The following is a 19,022-nucleotide window of genomic DNA, read 5'->3' on the forward strand; positions in this document are numbered from 1 at the left end:
CTGAGCACCAGGATTATTGGAAACATTCAAACTCCCTCATGTTGTTGCCTCATCAGGTGGTTTTGGAGGGAAAGCGAGGTGCAGAGGTGCTCTGGTTTGAATTTGTGGGAGCCTGATGCGCAAAAAGCCAGGTCTTGTCCAGTGCTTCATCGGTGCTGGGTTCTGCTGCAGGGGAAGGGAGGCTGCTCAGCCCTGCCAGCATGGCACTGCTCACCACTGCTTTACCAAGTGTCTGATCAAGCTGTGTCCACATTATAGCCACATCCGGAAAAAGGTCACATTTTTACTTCAAAGATACCTGAAATGCATCTACACAGCAAGGGGCTTCACTACCCAAACACTTGAGCACTACCCAAATTAGATTTAAACAGTGCATTTATAGACTAAAATTTGACAACTAAATTGATGTTGAAATGTATATATAACTGGATGATGACAATCAAGGGTAGTCCCTCAGAGGTTATCAAACTAAATCTCCTCATCATGTCTGTGATACATCCTCACGAGCTTTGCTACTGAAATGTTCATCTCTCAAGAGGAGAAACCATAGGGGTGAGGGCCTCATCTGGGACTACCAGGCAATGGGACATGTAGAAAACCCAAGGTGCCAGTGTACCCACCTAGACCAATTGTGTGCTTCTGCAAAGAGGCGTCAGCATCCCACATGTGCCCAGAAGGTCCAGTACTGTCTGGACTGCACAGGGTCATTTTGCTGGTTTTTAAAAATCATACTCTGCATTAGATCATTTCTCACCATTTGTGAATTATAAACTTCTACAAATAGCAGGAAGAAAGAAGATGAAGCTGACATTAGGTGCAGCTCATCAAAGACTTGCTGCTTTAAAATAGGTTGACTGTTTAAATGGTAGGAAACAGACACTATATTAGGTATATAGACGTTTTCACATCTATGATTTCTACAACCCCAAAATATAATGCCACTGCTCTGACAATACCCTAAGCCTTTTCTCCTTTTGTCACCTTCTTGAGTCATTTGTCAGATCTGTATTCTTGAAACTAGGACCACAACAGCAAGGGGCACAAGCCTTTGGCATTTAAGTTATAGCACTATAGTCAGGTTTTCCAAGCCCTTTGGTCCAATACAGTGGTGCTGATAACACAAAGTCCACTTTTGAGAGGAACGTGTGTGGGAGTGAGAGCAAACTTGAGGTAAATTTTTTCAGAAATGTCGCTGGGGGCAGAGTTTTTCCTTCTTTTAATTATTCTTCTCCTATTACAGATGAAGAAGCAATGTGATCAAAAGCTGCTCATTAGAATGAAAACTCAATGTGTACCTTGCTCTTTAAACCTTGACACCCAGTGCCCTGCTGGTTACACCAAAATTACCAATGGGACTGGGATACCAGACTGCAGGTATCTCTTCTGTCAGAGCTTTTCTCTGTTAATGCTGTTCCTCATGAATTAGAAAATGTTAATTCATATCACAAATGCTCTAGTCTATGCAATTTCATTATAGAACGTTTGCTATTGGCTTCATCAACTCCAGAACTCAAGCTTCATTCAGAGTACTTGGTGCTTAAAAGTAATCAGCAAATGGTATAACAGGAAAATAAACATTGCTATTAGTGGTTATCAAATTTTCTTTTGAGTGATATCATATAATCTCTTCCTTGTTTTTTCTTCATACTTGATATGAATGATACAAAAATATCTTAAAAATATATATAGTATCAAATTACATTTATGTATTATCCTTATCATATATTATCATGTAAATAATAGATTTTTAAAACTGCTAAGTTTGGGAGGTGAGGGGGTGAAGAGCAGGGAAAAAATCTCAAAGCAAATTTGAAATATTGCCTTTCAGACTGAAAAAAAAAAAAGAAAAGCAGTATTTTAGAGAAAATGCAACTATTTTGAGTTTACTTAGCATTTAAGTACCTTTGATATTAAATAATTTTTAAAATACTATTTCAAATCAAAACTTACAGAAAAAGGCTGTATTTATGTTGGGGGGGAAGATAAATATACTATTCAAAAGAAACAGGATCCAAGGATCTTTTTAGGCCCTTACATTCAACGTTTGTTTTAATGAAGAAAAAAAGGCGGATCAGTGCAACTAAGCTTAAAGTGCTCTTGTCTGACACTGAAAGGAGAAGAGGAAGTTAAGAATTTTATTTTTCCCCATGGGAGGCTTTTAAGTACTTTAAAGCAGCTCCAGCTTCTTCTCCTCAGGTATTATCTGGAAATTAAAACACACACACTTTCTTTTCCGGGATGTCGGCATCATTGTGTGAAGGAATTTGAACAACCTGAGTGCTGCCAGGGACACTGGGGCCCAGACTGCACGAGTAAGTTGTTTTGGTTTGGTTGGGTTTTTTTTAAAATATATAATTTGAACAGAAATAAAGCAGTGACTTTCGTGCTTTTCAGAACTTATTGCTATGAGAAGTTTGCTCCTCAGAGCTTGTTACAGAAATAGAAATAAACAACAGTTTTCAGCTAAAACTTAGAGGATTTAAACAGATATTCAAAGCTTCATTTAAAAAGAAAAAAATATAGAAAACTTAAAAAACCTCAGGAAATCTCCGTAGTTTTGAGATTTTCAAAACAAATCATTTCAGTCAATGCCTGCAAAATTGTTTCATATTTTAAAAGTTAAGATTTTCAAACTACAGGTTTAAATGTTTCATTTTAAGTCAAAATCACCCTCACCTGTGTCTGAAGTATTTCTAAATCTCTTTAGTTCTCTACTTTCTGATGCAGGTAGGGTCTTTTCTTTTAGATCAACTTGAAACAGTTTCTTGCACTGCCAGTGAATCTGAAGGCCATTACTGAAGCAGGGGTAATAAGCTACCCCTTCCTCAGGAAAAGCCTTTCAGCATCTCCACAAGTGCATCAAATCTCTGGCTGCCAAGATAGGCATCAAGACCCACTTCCAAGAGGAAGTTTCCCTACCCAGCCAGAGTGTTTCCTTCTTTAGTTAATGGCGTCAAGGTCTGTTTCAATGTCTGTGAAGTCCTTTTGTCCACAAAATAGGTTTAAAAAAATATAGTTTTAGCCCGAGCTATTATTTAAGCAGTTATTTATCTACTAAAGCAAAACTCCAACTTTTAGCTACTGCAATAGAAAACACAAACAAATATCTGAGTGCATAGTACGTGGTCATGTGTTCTTCTGAACATAACCACTTGAGGGTGGTGGTTTACCATCCCACTGCCAAATGCAGCCTTAGTGCTCATCATCCCGTATTGAGAGTGCCCTGGGAAGCCACACAAGGGACATCAGTAGTTCTGGAGAGGAGCAGAATTCACTGCCCCTGAGTCCAAGCCCTGCCTGTAACACTGCATGAAGGAAGGTGCAGAGGCAAGGAAGCCCTCTCTTCCTTTGGACAAACTTCCTGACCCCAAAAAGTAAGAAATCAAGGTCTCAGTATTGTTTCTGCTGTCATTTGTAGGAAGAAAATAGCTCTCTATGTTATCACAATCTCTCTAGTAGGATACAGCACAACTTGAAATGTTTGGAGGAAAGACGGCCCTTCCTGAGGCCAGTGAAAAATCCCTGACTAGGGGTTTATTTCACGTTTAGCATCTGATGGCAAGGATAAAACTAGGTCTTAAATAACACTCTGACTTCCTTAAATGATAGCTGAAATGCACAAAGTGAATGAAAGATCTCTTGTCCCTTTCCCTCCCACGAAGCACACCAAGCCATCCGGCCACACAGCAACCCCTCTGTAAAAAGTCACAAAGTCAAAAGGGAAAAGTACCAAGTGGGGAAAGGTCCAGGGGGAAAGATCACAACCTTTTAACACTGCCAGTATAACCCAACCACAGACATCACAGCTGGTGGATCTCAGATGTCCACTGTCTGTAACTGATGGACTGCAGCAGGAGCTACTCCCTACCCCAGCACTGGTTCCCACTCTGGGCAAATATTTACATGGCTCCAAAGAAAAGCCTGGGTACCAACTGAAAGGTGTATGATATGACCAACTGAGTAGAAAGCACTGTAAGACTAAAGGGGGGGGGAAATTGTGAAAAGTTAAAAAAAAAAAAAAAAAACAAAAAACAACTAGAGGAACAATAATAAATTTAATTCTATGCAATTAAATGGTCCAAAACACATCTTCACAAGTTCTACCCACTGCTTCGGCCTTGCAGGGAGTCAGGTGAAGTAAAGGATTTTAAGAGGCTGCATTTGATGACACTTGGGAGGTGCTGAATTTAACTGCATGAGGCAAAAAAAAGGCTGATAGATTTAAGCTCTTTTGGCCTAGATATGAAGATTTGGCCTCTATACTCTGACTGCTGTAAGAGATAAGCAAGAACATCTTTTTCTCACTGCTTTTCAAAAACAATCCTCAATAAAAGCAAAGGTCTCACTTCTCCCCAGGGTGGCAGCAGGTGACTGTGCCCAGCATTGCTCCTGTGTCCCAGCACTGCGTCCTGTGGCCCCCCTGGTTGCAGGAAGCACTTTACCTGCCTGCCTAAATTTGTACAACAATATGGTAGATTTGCTAAACTTCTGATAAAGCTGTCCCTTGGTAATGGTATCAAAACAAGAGACAAGATGTAGTGAATACAAGGGGAAGTGTAATGAATGCCAACTGCAAAAAAAACCTATTTTGCCAACAATTTTAACATAACATTTCCTAGAAGTTATACCATAAACTGAGTTTTCTCTATCTTTGCACATTCAATAAAGCATCAATGCAGGTAACATTTTCCCACGCTGTGCAAATACTAAAGAGCTGGCACAAGTCCTAAAGATGAGATTTAGCTATCATACGGTAGCCAGAAAACAAGATTCACTAAAAGCAATTTTAAAGATTAAAGTATATATATATATATATATATATATATATATATATTAATATTACTTTACCTCAATTCTGGTTATTTCACCTAAATTCTTAATACATATTATTTCAGCATGTACAAGACAAACTGCGCTAAAATTTTTGTCTTTAAATTTATTGGCTTTTCACAAGAAGCTTACCTGGATACAATAGACCTCACAGACTACATTAAGGAATAAACTAAGAAATATTAACAGACTGGTACAAAGCCAAAGCTTTCAGTGAAATTAGATGTATACATAGGTACATCAACTTATTTGCTCATCACTCTGTCCAAATCGAATTCATTTTTATTAAAACTTCCACATTACTTAAACACTCTAAACCAGGATTAAGTTAGGCAGTGGGAGCATAAATCCGGTGCTGCCCAGCTCCACTCACACAGAACAAACTCTGAGACTCTTTATAAGCAATAAATCTACGAGTAAAGTGCAGCAGAGTACCTGGAAGGCCAGTAGGAGTTTGATACATTTAGATACCACTTGCATCTGAATTATGGTACCTAATGGGAATTCTAATTACAGGAAGGAAGGGCTTATAGAAGAGAGTTAATAAATCATTTCCAAGGAGTAGCTGGACAACTATGAAAAATAAGGGTATCCCTACAGGAGAAAAAACCTGACAAAATTATTTCCTATAAGATACTATAATATACAGTTCCTACAGACAATCTTTTAGTAAAAATTTGAATTTTGAAACATTTCAGACAAAAAATAAACTATTTTTATTTGGAAATATGGTCATTTTCTCTTATCCAATCCTGCTGGCTAGGGTTTTTGTTCAGACAAAACCACCACCTGGTATACCACTGCATGTAATCATGGTTTTAGCACCACAGGATCTGAAGAGCATAACACATCTTTGGCACACAAGTTTTCCTAGTGACCCCAGCCCACTGGATGGGATTTGCTTGTGAGATATCCAAATTCTAAATTCCAAGGTCATTTGAATCAATTATCACAGTCCTACAAAAGCAGCGGGGAAAAGGAAAAACTTTCCACATAAAGCAAATGCAATCTGGAGGGCAGGAGGGTAAGTCTTATTAAACTCTAACTTAGCATCAAATGTAATTCTGAGAGCAAATTTTCAATCCATCAGAGTTGTATTAACATACAGGAGTGATCAGGCAAACTCCACTTGCATCAGAAAAGCTAACAGGTTAGAGTGTCTGCAGAGAGAGATGGATTTTCAGGGACAAAGTCATTTGGTACTTTAGAATAAGAAAACTAATTTTTTGTTCAATCCTTTGACTGTAGTCACTAGCTTAAGTTTAAAGACAAGAAAAGACTGTAAACAGTCTTTACAGACTGCTGAATCTGAGATTCTAGTGAAGAGATTCAGGCAGTTGCAAAACAGCAGCTGTCACCCAAAATCCCTGCCTGGCCCAAAACCCTGTAGCTTCTGAGGCTTCCAGACTGTGCAAGGGAAGCATAAGGGTCAGAGCAAACTGACTGATGGCTTAAACATTGTCATGTCTAGCATGTCCAGGAGGAGCTGCATCACCATGCAACGGGAGAGGACAGTGCTCACAGGGTATAACTGGAAATGGAACGTGCACTTGTCAGGTATGTCCTTTCTTTTAAATGAAAAAATACAATGATAGCACGTAAGCTCTGCTAAGAAACAATGCATGTTTCACTGTATAAATACATTAAAGCTAAAGTATTCCAGAAACAGCAGAGAAGATCAGCTTGGAGTTCATTTTTTGCTTGGAATAGTTTTCACACTATTATTTCTTGAGCATATTCAGGTGAAATTCTTAAAACCTTTTTTCATCTTGCCTTTACGAAACAGGTGTTTTGAGTTCCTCTATTATTTTAGAGTGCGTTATTACTTATTAATTTTTTTCCTAATTAGAAAGTCCTTACACATGCAACTGAACTCTCAATACAATGTCCCTTTGCCGAGAGTGCAACATGTAGTGCTTAACTTCAGGCAAAAGGATTTTTTTAAGAAAACAACTCAAATTAATCTTTTCTACCTCCCCCTCTACTGGTTGATCTTTTCTTTACATCAGAAATGTTTCCTCTGGAGACATGTGAAAAAGACAGAGAGAGAAGTAGTCAGAAAATGCAACCTAACAGTTGTAAGACTGATTAGGACATTAGGATTGATTACTGCAGTTTATTGTTAACTTGATAGTCAGAACATCTGATTTGAAGATCTACAAATTATTTTTAATAAAGGTGGAGGGGGGAAGATTATTCAAAAGACAATGTCTAGATTGTGGTAGTTATTTTTTTATTTGCTGATTGAACTTTCATGTTATTTTCTTTTGGCAGTGAAAGAGGCTGTTTTCAGGCTGCTAACCATGTATCTATCTGTACTGAATAGATGACAAACCTAAATTTTGATTTCTTTTGTGTAATTCACAGGAAGGGTTTGGTGGAACAGCCTGTGAAAAATGTGCTGAAGATAATTTATTTGGTCCTGACTGCACATCAGGTAAGTTTGAGTTTTCTTTATTTGATTACATAAAAGAAGGTGAGTGAAAGCTGTATTCAGACACTAAGAAATCACAGTGAAATGCACAGAGGGCCTAAAGGCCTCTCAGGGTAGTGCTACAAAAACATCTGCATCTTGTCTTGAGTATCTTTGTTTTAGCCAACAGTCAAATAAACTAAGGATTAGAATCATCCATGTGTTCCCACAGGTATGGCTCCCTGTTAGCCAGTTATCACATTATACATTTTTCAGCCTAAGTTATGGATTCGCATTTGTTTGATCTAAATACAGAAGGTTGTTATGGTGTTTAAAATATTGGATGGGAATATATCAACTGCATAATATGCCATGGCTTACAGTGTTTTGGTAGATTTTCAAGCATATCCACAAACTGAACCATCTGTATTAAGGCATGCAATACTCACGTGGTATTTAAATCAGTATATTCTGACTCAAAAAAGGCCATTTTTAATCAGGCCAAAATCTTTCTAGCCTAGTATCCCATATTGGAGGCCAATAGTTTATATCTAGGAAAAGAGTAGAAGCACCCAGAGACTGTCTCTGAATCCAACTTGCTTTTGCTCTTCACTCTATTCTGTGCCAAGGAGTTCCACCATTCTGTCAAAAGTATAAAAGAGGGTGGGTTTGGTTTAGTTTTGGGGTTTGGCTGGTTGATGATTTCATTGATTAGCCATACTTCTGTCAGGAGAAATGGAACATTGAGGTAGGGACCAAAACTATGTGTATTTTTTTATGATGTATATGTATCACAACTGTATATATTTATACAACATTTTCCAGTCTCGCCTGTTTCATAACGATCTCTAGTATTTTATTTACCTTCCTGATCCTTGCTGAAAATTAAACTGACAAACCAGGAAACTGCCTGAAAAAAATTAAAACTGTCTCATTCTGAAATGGTAATAGATGCTTGTTTATCTCTGAGTGAAACTCCCTTTCTCCCATCAAGATCTACATAATGTTACTTCTAAAGAGTTACAAATTATCTCAATTTAAATCATCTCTATTCGCCTTTCTACACTAATCCTACACCACTGCTGACTCAAAGGCCCTTTTTCCACCAGCTGTCCACTGGATGACAGTGTTGATACACAGAAATGTAACTGAGCCAACATTTTCATGAATATAGGGTACTTGAATTAATTCAATACATACAGGTAATTATTTTCCATTAAACTACTAGAGGATTCAACTGCATATTAATTTAAGCAATATTTTACACTTCAACTCCTCTAAGTTTTCTAGAATAAATAAAATATAAACAATTTTTCATTTGTGGCTAACTGCTTTTCAGTAATACCTTAGACATTCCTGGTTTTTATATTATGAGTACAAACATAGGTAAGAAGTTAATAATTAATTAGTGCAGGTGACTTGCAAGAACACAGGATATATTTTTAAGGGAAAGAGGATATGCTACCTCACTGCAGCTTAAACATGAAGTCACCAATACAACTCTGTACATCTTATAGGCTTTTCCAAATATAACTATAAATGGCCTTTTTAAAAAGCATCATTACCACAATTCAAGCAGTTATAACTAGAAAGTTTTTTGAGTATACTTAAGGCTTCAAAAAACACTTACAGCAGGGTTTCATAGTTGCCTGGACTCTGAATGCAGCATCTTGTGTGCTTATTGTCACAGGGTTTATAACCAGAAATGACAGAGTATAGGAAAAGGAAAGAAGCCTGAGACCTATACTGTGATTAATTATGCTTTTAACTAAATAAATTCTGTTTAGGGATGGGGAAAAAAAAGTCACAAAACTCATCTCTTCTTGAGGTGTTTGAAAGACACCAATAGAATTGAAGCAAACTCAAGCAATTTGTTAAGAGTTATAAAAATTGTCTGTATTACATGTTATATCCCACTTTGGCTCCAGACTGTATGCCAAATTTTACAAGTTTTATGGCATTAGCAACTAGTCAATTTGGTGTTTATAGTGTGTATCCTGTGAAGATTTTCAGATCTCAGGCTATTAAGAGCCTTCAAAAATTAGTATTTTTGAATTTTTTTGCACAAATTTATTCATATGTGCAACTGCAAATACTGATCTTCTCATTAATGGAAGCCTAGAAATTCAGGCACTCAGGTCAAAGCTTGGTTTGGCCAAAGTTATTGGCCAGTACACTCTTTGCTATGAGTAAGCACTAACGATGCCTTTCTGAACACCATTATTATTCAGTAAAGCAAATCCATTTCTCCATATAGTTTGTGACTGTGTTCATGGAGTATGCAACAGTGGAATTAGAGGGGATGGAAGATGCACTTGCTTCTCTGGATACAAAGGGCTCAGCTGTGATCAGCGTAAGTAGATTGTTTCCTACGTAAGATACATTCAACATCTCTGATAAGGTTAGAATTGGTAGGGACAAATGTGAAATTAGTTTCAGGTTAGACACACAGGAGCAACCAAACATACACTAAACCTCAAACCCTGTCTGTAATTCCCATAACCGTCATCACCACTTCAGTCAGCAGAAAAAAAAGATGACAGCAATGGGATCGATGGTGCCTGAGTCAGGCACACTTTGAAGTGGTTTGCTGCAGAATGCAGTGCCTCCTGACACAGTGCGTGGGCATAGTTTAACCTATCACCCTCTGTTCCTCAGCGATAGCTGAATGTGAGGCCTTGCAGTGCCCTGCAAACTCCAGATGTACAGCCTCAGGTGAGGATGGAAGACGACTGGAATGCACGTGTCTGCCCAACTATCATGGGGACAGTACACGATGTGAACGTGAGTAATTTTCATGTCTACCTAGTTCTTCGAATACAACATCATTACTATTATAATTCAGATATATGGAATGTGCTTTTGAGCCAAATCTCACCCTCTAATTTTTCATGGGTTCATATCCCAAAGCACAAACTAGACTCCTTCAGAATCACGTCCATCCAATTGCTAACAAGTTTCAGCCCATGAAACCAGAATAAAGGTAGGAAACCCCCCTGAAATACATAGGGTGCATACGAGGTCATCAGTGCTTACAAATCTTCTCCTGTCATATCTCTCTGCTTGCTAAAGTTCAGCCTCAAAGCTTGCTTCCATAAAAATCAACAACGGGGACCAAGGACTTATATTTACTGAACATCCATCATGTAGCACCTCAGCTCCATCACTGAGCATAAACTCTACAGAAAAGTAAGGCTCATTTTAGCTTTCCTATTTTTCATGAAATGAAGCTAAAGAATCTCAGCTAGAGGAAAAATCTGGGAGTCTTTATAGACTCCTCAACTTGCCACTGAATGCCCAAATTTACTGTATTATGAGTCCAGATTTTCCTTCTTCTACTTACATTAGGTCTTACAGTACCAGCTCTTCCTTCTAGACCAATTGCAACGAAGAAAATTGCTTCATCTGATGCTGGAAGCACTATTTAGTAAATGTTGGCTTGGATCAGGCCACAAACGCAATGCTTCTTATTCTGTCTGGAAATACTTGCATTCAGTCCTCTTGGTCCTAACTACAGTGTCATCCTCTCTGCATAGGCTTGAACACCATCCAAGAGCAAGATATTAGCAGGTCATTCCTCAGGAAATGTGAGGTTCTTCTAGTAGGCAGCACAGACAAGTAAGACACAAAGAAAATGCAGAAACCAGCAGAGAAGCAGGATGTTACTATCTCTCCCTCTCTTGGGGTCTGTATTGATGCAGCCTGCATGGATGCTGATCCTCTGTCCCAGCACCTTTAGATAAGTGGTTTAAGACAGTGTGTTTTAAATTTGACTGGCTGGGAAGCACAGACCAAATGTCCTCCAGAGAATCTAAGTATTTAAGTGAGGATAGTGGTGGCTGCCTCAGTCTCAGCTTGGAGGTGACACTGTTTATGCTTGATTTTGAGCATGTGAATATGTGTGTGAGTTTGATTTCACACTGGAACAGAAGAGAAGGCTTGAAAAAATGAAGCTGAACATTGTCAACTCTCTCAGTCCCAGCTGAGAGGTAAGAAAGGGAAGAGAAGAGGGGAAAGCAGTGAGAAGCATCACTTTTTAGGTGAGTCCACGGCCTGCCATCTTCTAGCTACACTGTGCACTTAACCATAACCTAAACTGGACACAAAGGTGTACAAAGATGCTTTCCAAGCACTGCTTGATTTTGAAAAAGAACAAGCAATGCCATTGCCTAAAAAAAACGGTTCATGGAAATAACTAATGGTCTTCTAGTGCAGTCCTGAAAATAGAGCAGTGTTGAAGACTCGACCAAAGTACTTGCTGGCCAGTTCTCCATATAGCTGAGCTGATGACATTATATTGTTTAATTACCAGAAAGAAAACAGTGAAGGCCCATTGTCTCGAGAAATATTTTCCAACTGATCTTACATGTGCTCAAAGCTTGTACAGACCTCGCACCACCTACCTGACCTTCTCTAGTTAAAATCCACTGCAAACAAGGAAATAGTTGTGATATTTTAATGAGCACGTTACAGGTTTTAATCTGTTTATAACTCAATTTGCCAAGTTAAGAGATCATTTCTGTTCAGAAGCAAACAGTTGGTTGCTATGTTAGCATTCCTCCCTTCTGCCTTTATGCCGCCACCATACTTTGGACTTGGCTGTTATGAAAAGTTTAGTCTACCCAGGCTTTGTTTGGCATAGAGGTGCCCTGCTAAATTCTTGTCTTCAATTTGAGAACTGTGGGCAATAATTCATTTACCTCACTTCTTTTTTCACAAGCTATCAACCCATGTTCCAAAAAGGTCTGCGATCCCAATGCTGACTGTGTTTACCTTGGACCAAATCAGCACAAATGTACCTGTCAGGAAGGTTACAGAGGGGATGGTCAGATCTGCTTACCTGTAGACCCTTGCCAAGCAGCACACGGGAACTGCCCTGCACAGTCCACCATCTGCATCTATGACAGTCCAGGAAAGGTCAGTGTTAAAAGAGGGCCCCAGATGTTTCCTATGGCAACTGCCTAAGAAGAAATAATGCTTTGTCTCCAAAAAGGAACCATGCAGGTATGGAAACAGGTCTCAAGGAGATCTATTCCTAGATTTGGCATAAGCCAAACTGATGAAGAGTGAGTCCCTTTAGCTCCCTTTTCAATGTATATATATCATGTTTCCCACTCTGAAAATGGGAATGGCAACGGTGTTCTTTTTTCTGAGAGTATTTTGGCTCTGATTTGCCTCCCCAAAATGGAGGCATTGAAATTAATCTTCTCCCAGTTAAATTTTGTCTCTCTGACCACAGAGGGCTTGTAGGACTAGTACACAGGTACCACAGATACACACCTGAAGTTAGTTTATTTAGGAAAGAAGTAATCTGGGTCCTTGGGAACAATCAATGAGTGGCACTTTATATAGACAACACATTATTCATGATGTTGAGAACTGGCTCAGATTTCGGTGTGTAAAACTCACATCATCAAAAAAGCAAGACTTGAGAAGACCATGCCAGGTTTGCTTGGAAACCCTGAAGAGCCAAAAAGGGACTCAATCACCCAGGGTCGTTCTGCAGTTCATGTTCATGTCTCGATGAGCTGCACATAGCTGACACCCACAGGCTGGTGTGTACAACAGCAGTGATGATACACCTCACTTGTTAATGGTGTGCTTGGGCACTCCTTTTGGAAAGCAGAGGGCTGTGGGCTGGAACAGAGGTAAAATATTGACCTAGCCACACTGATTCTAAATGTTCTCTGGTCAGAAAAGGGAATCTACAGGGCTTTATCTGAAGAAAATTTATATGAGAGTCAGTAGTCTTCTGGAGTGGATAAAACCTGGAAAGGAGCTGTATAAATATGGGTAAGCTTTATATTTGCATTTGAACTCACCAGGTGATTAACTAAGGCTCATTGTCTTCAAACTCTAGTTCCAGAAAGTGTGCTGAAAACCACAACTTGTGCATGGCTAATTTTTCTCTCCCCTCTCACATCCTTCTGATTTAGTCTCACTGTGAATGCAAGGAACATTATACAAACTTTGTACCTGGGAAAGGATGCAGCATGATGGACATCTGTGAAACAAACAACACCTGCCATGAAAGAGCTAAATGCTTAACAGTTGCACCAGGACAGATTACGTGAGTCTTTTTGCTTATTAAAGTTTCACACAGTTTCTCTCTCCTCCCCCAGTAATGGGTTGCTAAAAGAAATGCAGTGGATGAACACCTCCTGAAGTTATCATTAATGGTCTCTTTATCAGGGGCAAATCACAAGATTTAATGGGGTTAGGGTCAGCCAATTAACATAGTGTTAGATTTCATCAGACCATTTGGTAATACCTGTTAAGTTTCATTTTTATAGCACTCAGAGGTCATTTCTACACTAGTAAATAAAAAGAACCAAAACCTCTTTTCTCTTTCTGAGGACAAGCAGCATTGTCTGTCTTACAGCTAAAGTCTCTTCCAAAACAGAGTAACTGCCTCCTGGCAGCAGTCCCTGGCACATGCTATCCCTTCGACTGTGCCCGGGCACTGCCTGGGAAAATGCTACTTGGTGTGGGCCAGAAACATGCCAGGCAGCATGCTAAAAATTAATCAGCATTAATTATCATGGAACAGTGCTGAAGCCCTGCCTCTTTTTAGTATACTAATACAGATACAACTAGGGAATCTGACCCCCATGCTGTGAAAGCAGCACCAAATTCAGAAGATTCCTCAAAATCTCGAGTCAAGCAGGTGGGAAACCGCAAAATTTCTGGAAGAGTTTGTTTTTCTGTACAGAAGTATGCTACACAGATGTTAGGAAGAAATTCAATTTTTAACACTTAACATAACAAAGCTCTCTTTGTTAAGCCAATTCTCACAGAATTTGGCTTACATGTTTCTGTAGGCCAGAACTGGGTATAAAGAGCTGTTTCTGAAATGTTATTTTTCAGGAGCTGAGAGTCTGAATGCCAAAGACAAGACAGGCCATTAATTGTAGGTTAGGAATAAATTATCATATAGTTCTGTAGACAGAAAGCATTCACTCAGGAAAGTATTTTTATTGCCAGTTCTTGTGTCATCAAGGAGCTTTCTCTTGCAGTGTAATATCTACATCACTTTTATGGAAGCTATTGTGCATTTCAAACAAATTTATCTAGAATATCCTCTAGTTCAGTTCTAGACCACAGTATATGACTCAAACTGCTTAGTGTATACTCATGCTATACTTGGAGCACTTGAGTTGAAACTTTAAAATAAAATTCCACATCACACAAATCAGGAGATTTTTTTTTTCCTAATTAATCACTGTTTCACTGTTGCAACAGAATTTTCAAAAGCTGAGGAAGTTTTAAGAATTTCAGAATGGGAAAATGAAAAATTTTTGAGTGAGGGATGGAAAAAAATAATCCAGATGCTTTGCACATCGTTCATTCAATGACACTTAATGGCAAAAACAAGTACAGAAGAATGGAGTGGGATCCAAATCAAAATAAACTACCTATTTGGCAAAAAAAAATGAAACTGTATTGAATAGTTTCCAACTAAGGAAAATCCACTTATAAAAGAGGAAATTTACAAAGAAAAACATTGATTGGAAAATGTGGGCACAATAAATTAATTCTGATAAGTGACAGGCTGCATTTTGGCTGCATCCCAGATTTTAAATGTATTTGGGAGGGCTTTTTTTGTCGTTGTTTTTTTCCTTCTTCTAAAACACAAAACTGTAACAGAGGCCACAAAATTGCATTGCCTCCTTTCCATTGTTTTGGATTTTGATTTTATTAAGGATACAGTTATGCTATTAGCTTTCTCCATACAGATAGTTCTACTTACTCCAGAATCAAATGACTTGTAAAGGAATAAATTTCTCATACAGGCAAAGATTGAAAAAAGACAAATGTTTAGTTTGTGAATATAACATAGAAACCTCCTCAGAAATCAAAATCTCCTCTGTTTTATGTTCCCACATACATCTTTCCTGAGTGAGTACTGACACTTTTCTATAGCACTACTTCAGCACAGTAATCATGTTCAGCCTTACCCAGAAGCTACGAAGCTTCAGCCAGTGCAGAATTACACTGCATATTAGATCATAACCTCTCTGGTTTCCGAGGAGAAATGCCTTTCCATCGCTTAAACTCTATTATTTTCTTTCTCAATCCCATTCTTATTTTTACTCTATGTCTTCAATTCAGAAATTAGCAGCTTCATAAACCAAAACTCTATCATAGAGGTTTGGTAAAATGGAGACAGAAAGCTGATGTTTCCTCTTATAGTGAGATAAAAGTTTTCTTCCCTGTTCTCCGAGCAAGCTGAAATATAGTAATGGTTTCCATCTTTTTCAGTCCTGCCTATACTGTCTGTGCAGCATACCATGAAAACATCAAACAGCTAAGCTTAGGTAGTCCAGTAGAGTTTGTTGTAAAGCTGCACCCAGCCCATACACCATGCAACCAAAGCAATACCTGTAAATCCATATGCACTGTGAGTTGCAAAGCAGTTCCTCCAGACAAAGCTAAGACAAAACAGCTCTAGTCATTCACCCAGCTGGTCTTTCCCAAACTCCACCACACAGAGTAAATTACTTCATCAGATAAATTAGTTCATCAGAAGGGGTGAGGGAACAGATAGGTTGATGGGTTCAATCCTGTGCAATAGGCGCTAACCTGTAATTGCTAAATGCTTTCCTTCAGCATACAAATCCAAACTATGTTGCTTGGATGCCCACTCAGTTAAAAGCAGTATTGTCCTCAGAAGGGAAGTTTCAAACTAGGTAGGTACTTCTGCAGTTCACTGTGACCCTGGAAATGATAGCCAAAAAAAATTACTCTGTTTAACCACCTGCTTCTTTATGGACATTTGATGAAAAAGAGAAGAGAACTTTATTTTGAAACCTTAATCTGATTTGTGCAATATTTCAAGGGTAGTTCCTTTTTTCTACTAAACTATTTCTCAGCTCCTTTGAATGCTCAGGTTTTTTCTTCTCTGTTCAGAAGTGGAAGGGGGCTGTCAACATCAATACAGCAATGTTTACCCCACCAGAAGAAAGGGATCAGCTCCCAAGGAACAGATGCTCCTCTATCCCACCCCTAAACCTTCCATCTGGGCTCCACAGTCATACTCTCTCTGCACAAGAGATACCCTTAAAACAAAGAGGACTCACCATCAGAATCACACTCTAAAAATTTAAGATGCTTTTAGACTGCCCTTTTTACCCAGGATCAGAAAGAATCAAAGCTTGAGCCTCTTATCCCAAAATGCAGCACCCCTCTGAGACTGTGTGCAGCTCCCCAGATTGCAGGGACCCTGGGGATTTTCAAATACTATTGCTATCTCTAGAGATACAGCTACAGCAGAGACCATATGTGGCAAACAGGAGAGGGTTCAGCATCGGGTTGATACTGCTGTGGGGCAGATGTGAGTGGCAGATGTGTATTTCTAACAGCCAGCAAATGCAAATTATTAGGCCATTAGTTATATAAAGAACATTTTTTGCTCACATAAAGTAATGTTCCTTCTCTAATGAGAAAAAATATCCAGAGAGATGAGTCATTATGGATAGGGCTTATATGAGTACTGAACACACTGCAGACTTAATTAGGAAAGGCACAATTAAAAGCCAGTGTTTGACAACACATACCATATAGCTGTTTAGCTTCCTAAATATAGTTAGGGTTTTGTTCTGTGTGTGTGTTGATGTGTGCCTGCTTTAATTTTAGCACTAAGGATGAGTAAATGACTGAGGTGACAGCTCTAGCCAGTCTCCCAAGTGCAGGCAAGGAGGGGCTGATTTCCTGAAGACTGCAACAGAAAGAACTCAGGTTGGCAAAATCGGCAGGCATCAATGGCCCCTCACATTGACAAGGCTTGAAGAGTCCAGATGTTTTAGAAAGTATTAACCACCTCTCCTGGAGAACAATCAGGCTGACACAAGGTCAAGGCACACTCAAGACCTAGTAGCTTTTCAAAATGCACAACCATTTGTACCCACCAGCACCTAATAGCAAGCATATGTCAATCACATTGACAACCAACGATTTCTTCCCCACCTCTCTCATGAAGCTGAGGTCTTTTATGGCCACAATATTGCATTTCCATAAGGAGTGTTCCCTCCCTTATAGGACAGAAAATGTAAGGCTGATGGTTGTGGTGGTTCTTTCATAAGTTTCCTTTACATTTTGCCTTGACTGCAGCACACTACTTCAAATGTAGTGGACATTGAGCCCATCTTGAGGCATTGCCTGCCCATCTCTTGAGCACTGCAACCTGAATTTGTTTTAGACACCCATAGTACTGGGTCAGGCATTCTTCACTGGTATCTCTCAAAGGCTGGAATGCCCAGGCAACAGCCAAGGTGTTACATATGAGTTGTTATTTCAGTACAGAGACAGCAACAACACAACATATACATCTAAAAAAACATGGGATTCTGTGCTTCAACAGCTTCAGGGAAAAAAAAGATAATGTTGAAAGTACAAGTATTATTGCCAAAATCATTGCATTTCTTAAATGGCAGGGTAACAAACCACAACTTTACTTTGTTGAAAGGACTGACAACCTTTTTCTACAAGACCCATACAGCTAGTGCAAGGACTGATGAGCTGCCATCTCCCCATTTAACTACCATTAATCCTGCAAAATCCCACATCATGAGTGAGGTCTTCACAAAACAGCCTCTCCACTGCCAAGGTAGCACCCTACACATTTATTCTGTACCCACTCCTCACCCACAAACAGGCAGGTTCAGTAGCTTTCTGGGCTCCAGCAATCACAACATTTTGGGACCAGAGGCTGCACTGCAGCCAGGGACGTCAAATAGCCCCTGTTCAAAGGAGTCCAGCAAGATAGACACTGCTCCCTCCTGGCCCAGCTGACAGGACAACATCATGACAGGAGAACAGGCAAGAAGCCATCAGGCTGCCCTGCACGGTGACATACTTCACAGCATGCAGAAGCAAAGATTAAACTAAAATGCGTTGGTGCTCCCTGAAAATGTCTTCAGAGAAGCAATAGGTAACACCTGGTGCCAGTTTATTATGACACTACAAGGCACCAGCACACAGCTAAAGTCACAATCTCTTCACAGGTGTACATGTCAGGGGGGCTCCGTGGGGAATGGTTTTGTGTGCTATGGAAACATCATGGAGCGCCTCCAAGACCTGAATGCAGAAGTGGGAGGACGGTGGCAAGGCAAGCTGACATCCACCCTATTGCTTCTGGGTAAGTAACCATACTCAGGCAGCTCCTACCCAGTGGGTTGATCTTGCCCTGTCTTCCCCAAGCCCCCCTGCCATAGGAAGGTGCCACAAACAGCATGGCAGAGTGCATGTGACTCACTGCAAAGTCCTCAGACCATGTAAAGCTGCTTTGCTCATCACACCACACAGTGTGCAAGAACTTCCAAGCAGGAATGCTAAAGTTGTTTCCTCAACCCCTCACACATCATTTAATATCACCAGTGGATTTTGTCCCATAGTATAATAACTGGGATCATCCCACTTCTTCTTCCCTGCCCCCATTGATTTGGACAATTGAGATTAGATCTAGAACAACACACAGTAGTGCACCAAAACCATTGTCATTCCCAGCTGGGTCTCTCTTCCCCAGTCCCTAGCCATCAGCAGCAGCATTGCTTTCACCAGGAAAGAGGCTGAAGGCAAGATGATGGGACTGATCCATCCATTGTCTCCATCAACCTTAGGACCCCCCCAGCACAGCACCTCAGCCATAGCTGGGTGGTCTTCACATTCCAAACTGCCTGAAGAGGTGAGATGGAGCCCCCATCAGGGCTCACAGCTTCCAGCTCTTCATAGTTACTGCAGTCACCTTGTGAAGTGAACAGCATAACTGCCTTCATCATCT

General features: G+C 39.7%; 1 protein-coding gene across 1 annotated transcript in view; it reads left to right on the forward strand.

Annotated features, from left to right (window-relative positions):
- The window catches only part of STAB2 (stabilin 2), an 86,656-nt gene that overhangs the window by 1,766 nt on the left and 65,868 nt on the right, over positions 1 to 19,022 (forward strand). The window contains exons 2-10 of the mRNA XM_064654834.1: positions 1,241 to 1,374; positions 2,197 to 2,312; positions 6,302 to 6,387; positions 7,198 to 7,267; positions 9,501 to 9,596; positions 9,902 to 10,027; positions 11,964 to 12,160; positions 13,180 to 13,313; positions 18,247 to 18,380. Coding sequence (XP_064510904.1) covers positions 1,241 to 1,374; positions 2,197 to 2,312; positions 6,302 to 6,387; positions 7,198 to 7,267; positions 9,501 to 9,596; positions 9,902 to 10,027; positions 11,964 to 12,160; positions 13,180 to 13,313; positions 18,247 to 18,380 — 1,093 coding nt within the window. The remainder of the gene's footprint in view (positions 1 to 1,240; positions 1,375 to 2,196; positions 2,313 to 6,301; positions 6,388 to 7,197; positions 7,268 to 9,500; positions 9,597 to 9,901; positions 10,028 to 11,963; positions 12,161 to 13,179; positions 13,314 to 18,246; positions 18,381 to 19,022) is intronic.

Source organism: Pseudopipra pipra, chromosome 5 (assembly GCF_036250125.1).
Source record: "Pseudopipra pipra isolate bDixPip1 chromosome 5, bDixPip1.hap1, whole genome shotgun sequence".
Lineage (NCBI taxonomy): Eukaryota > Metazoa > Chordata > Aves > Passeriformes > Pipridae > Pseudopipra > Pseudopipra pipra.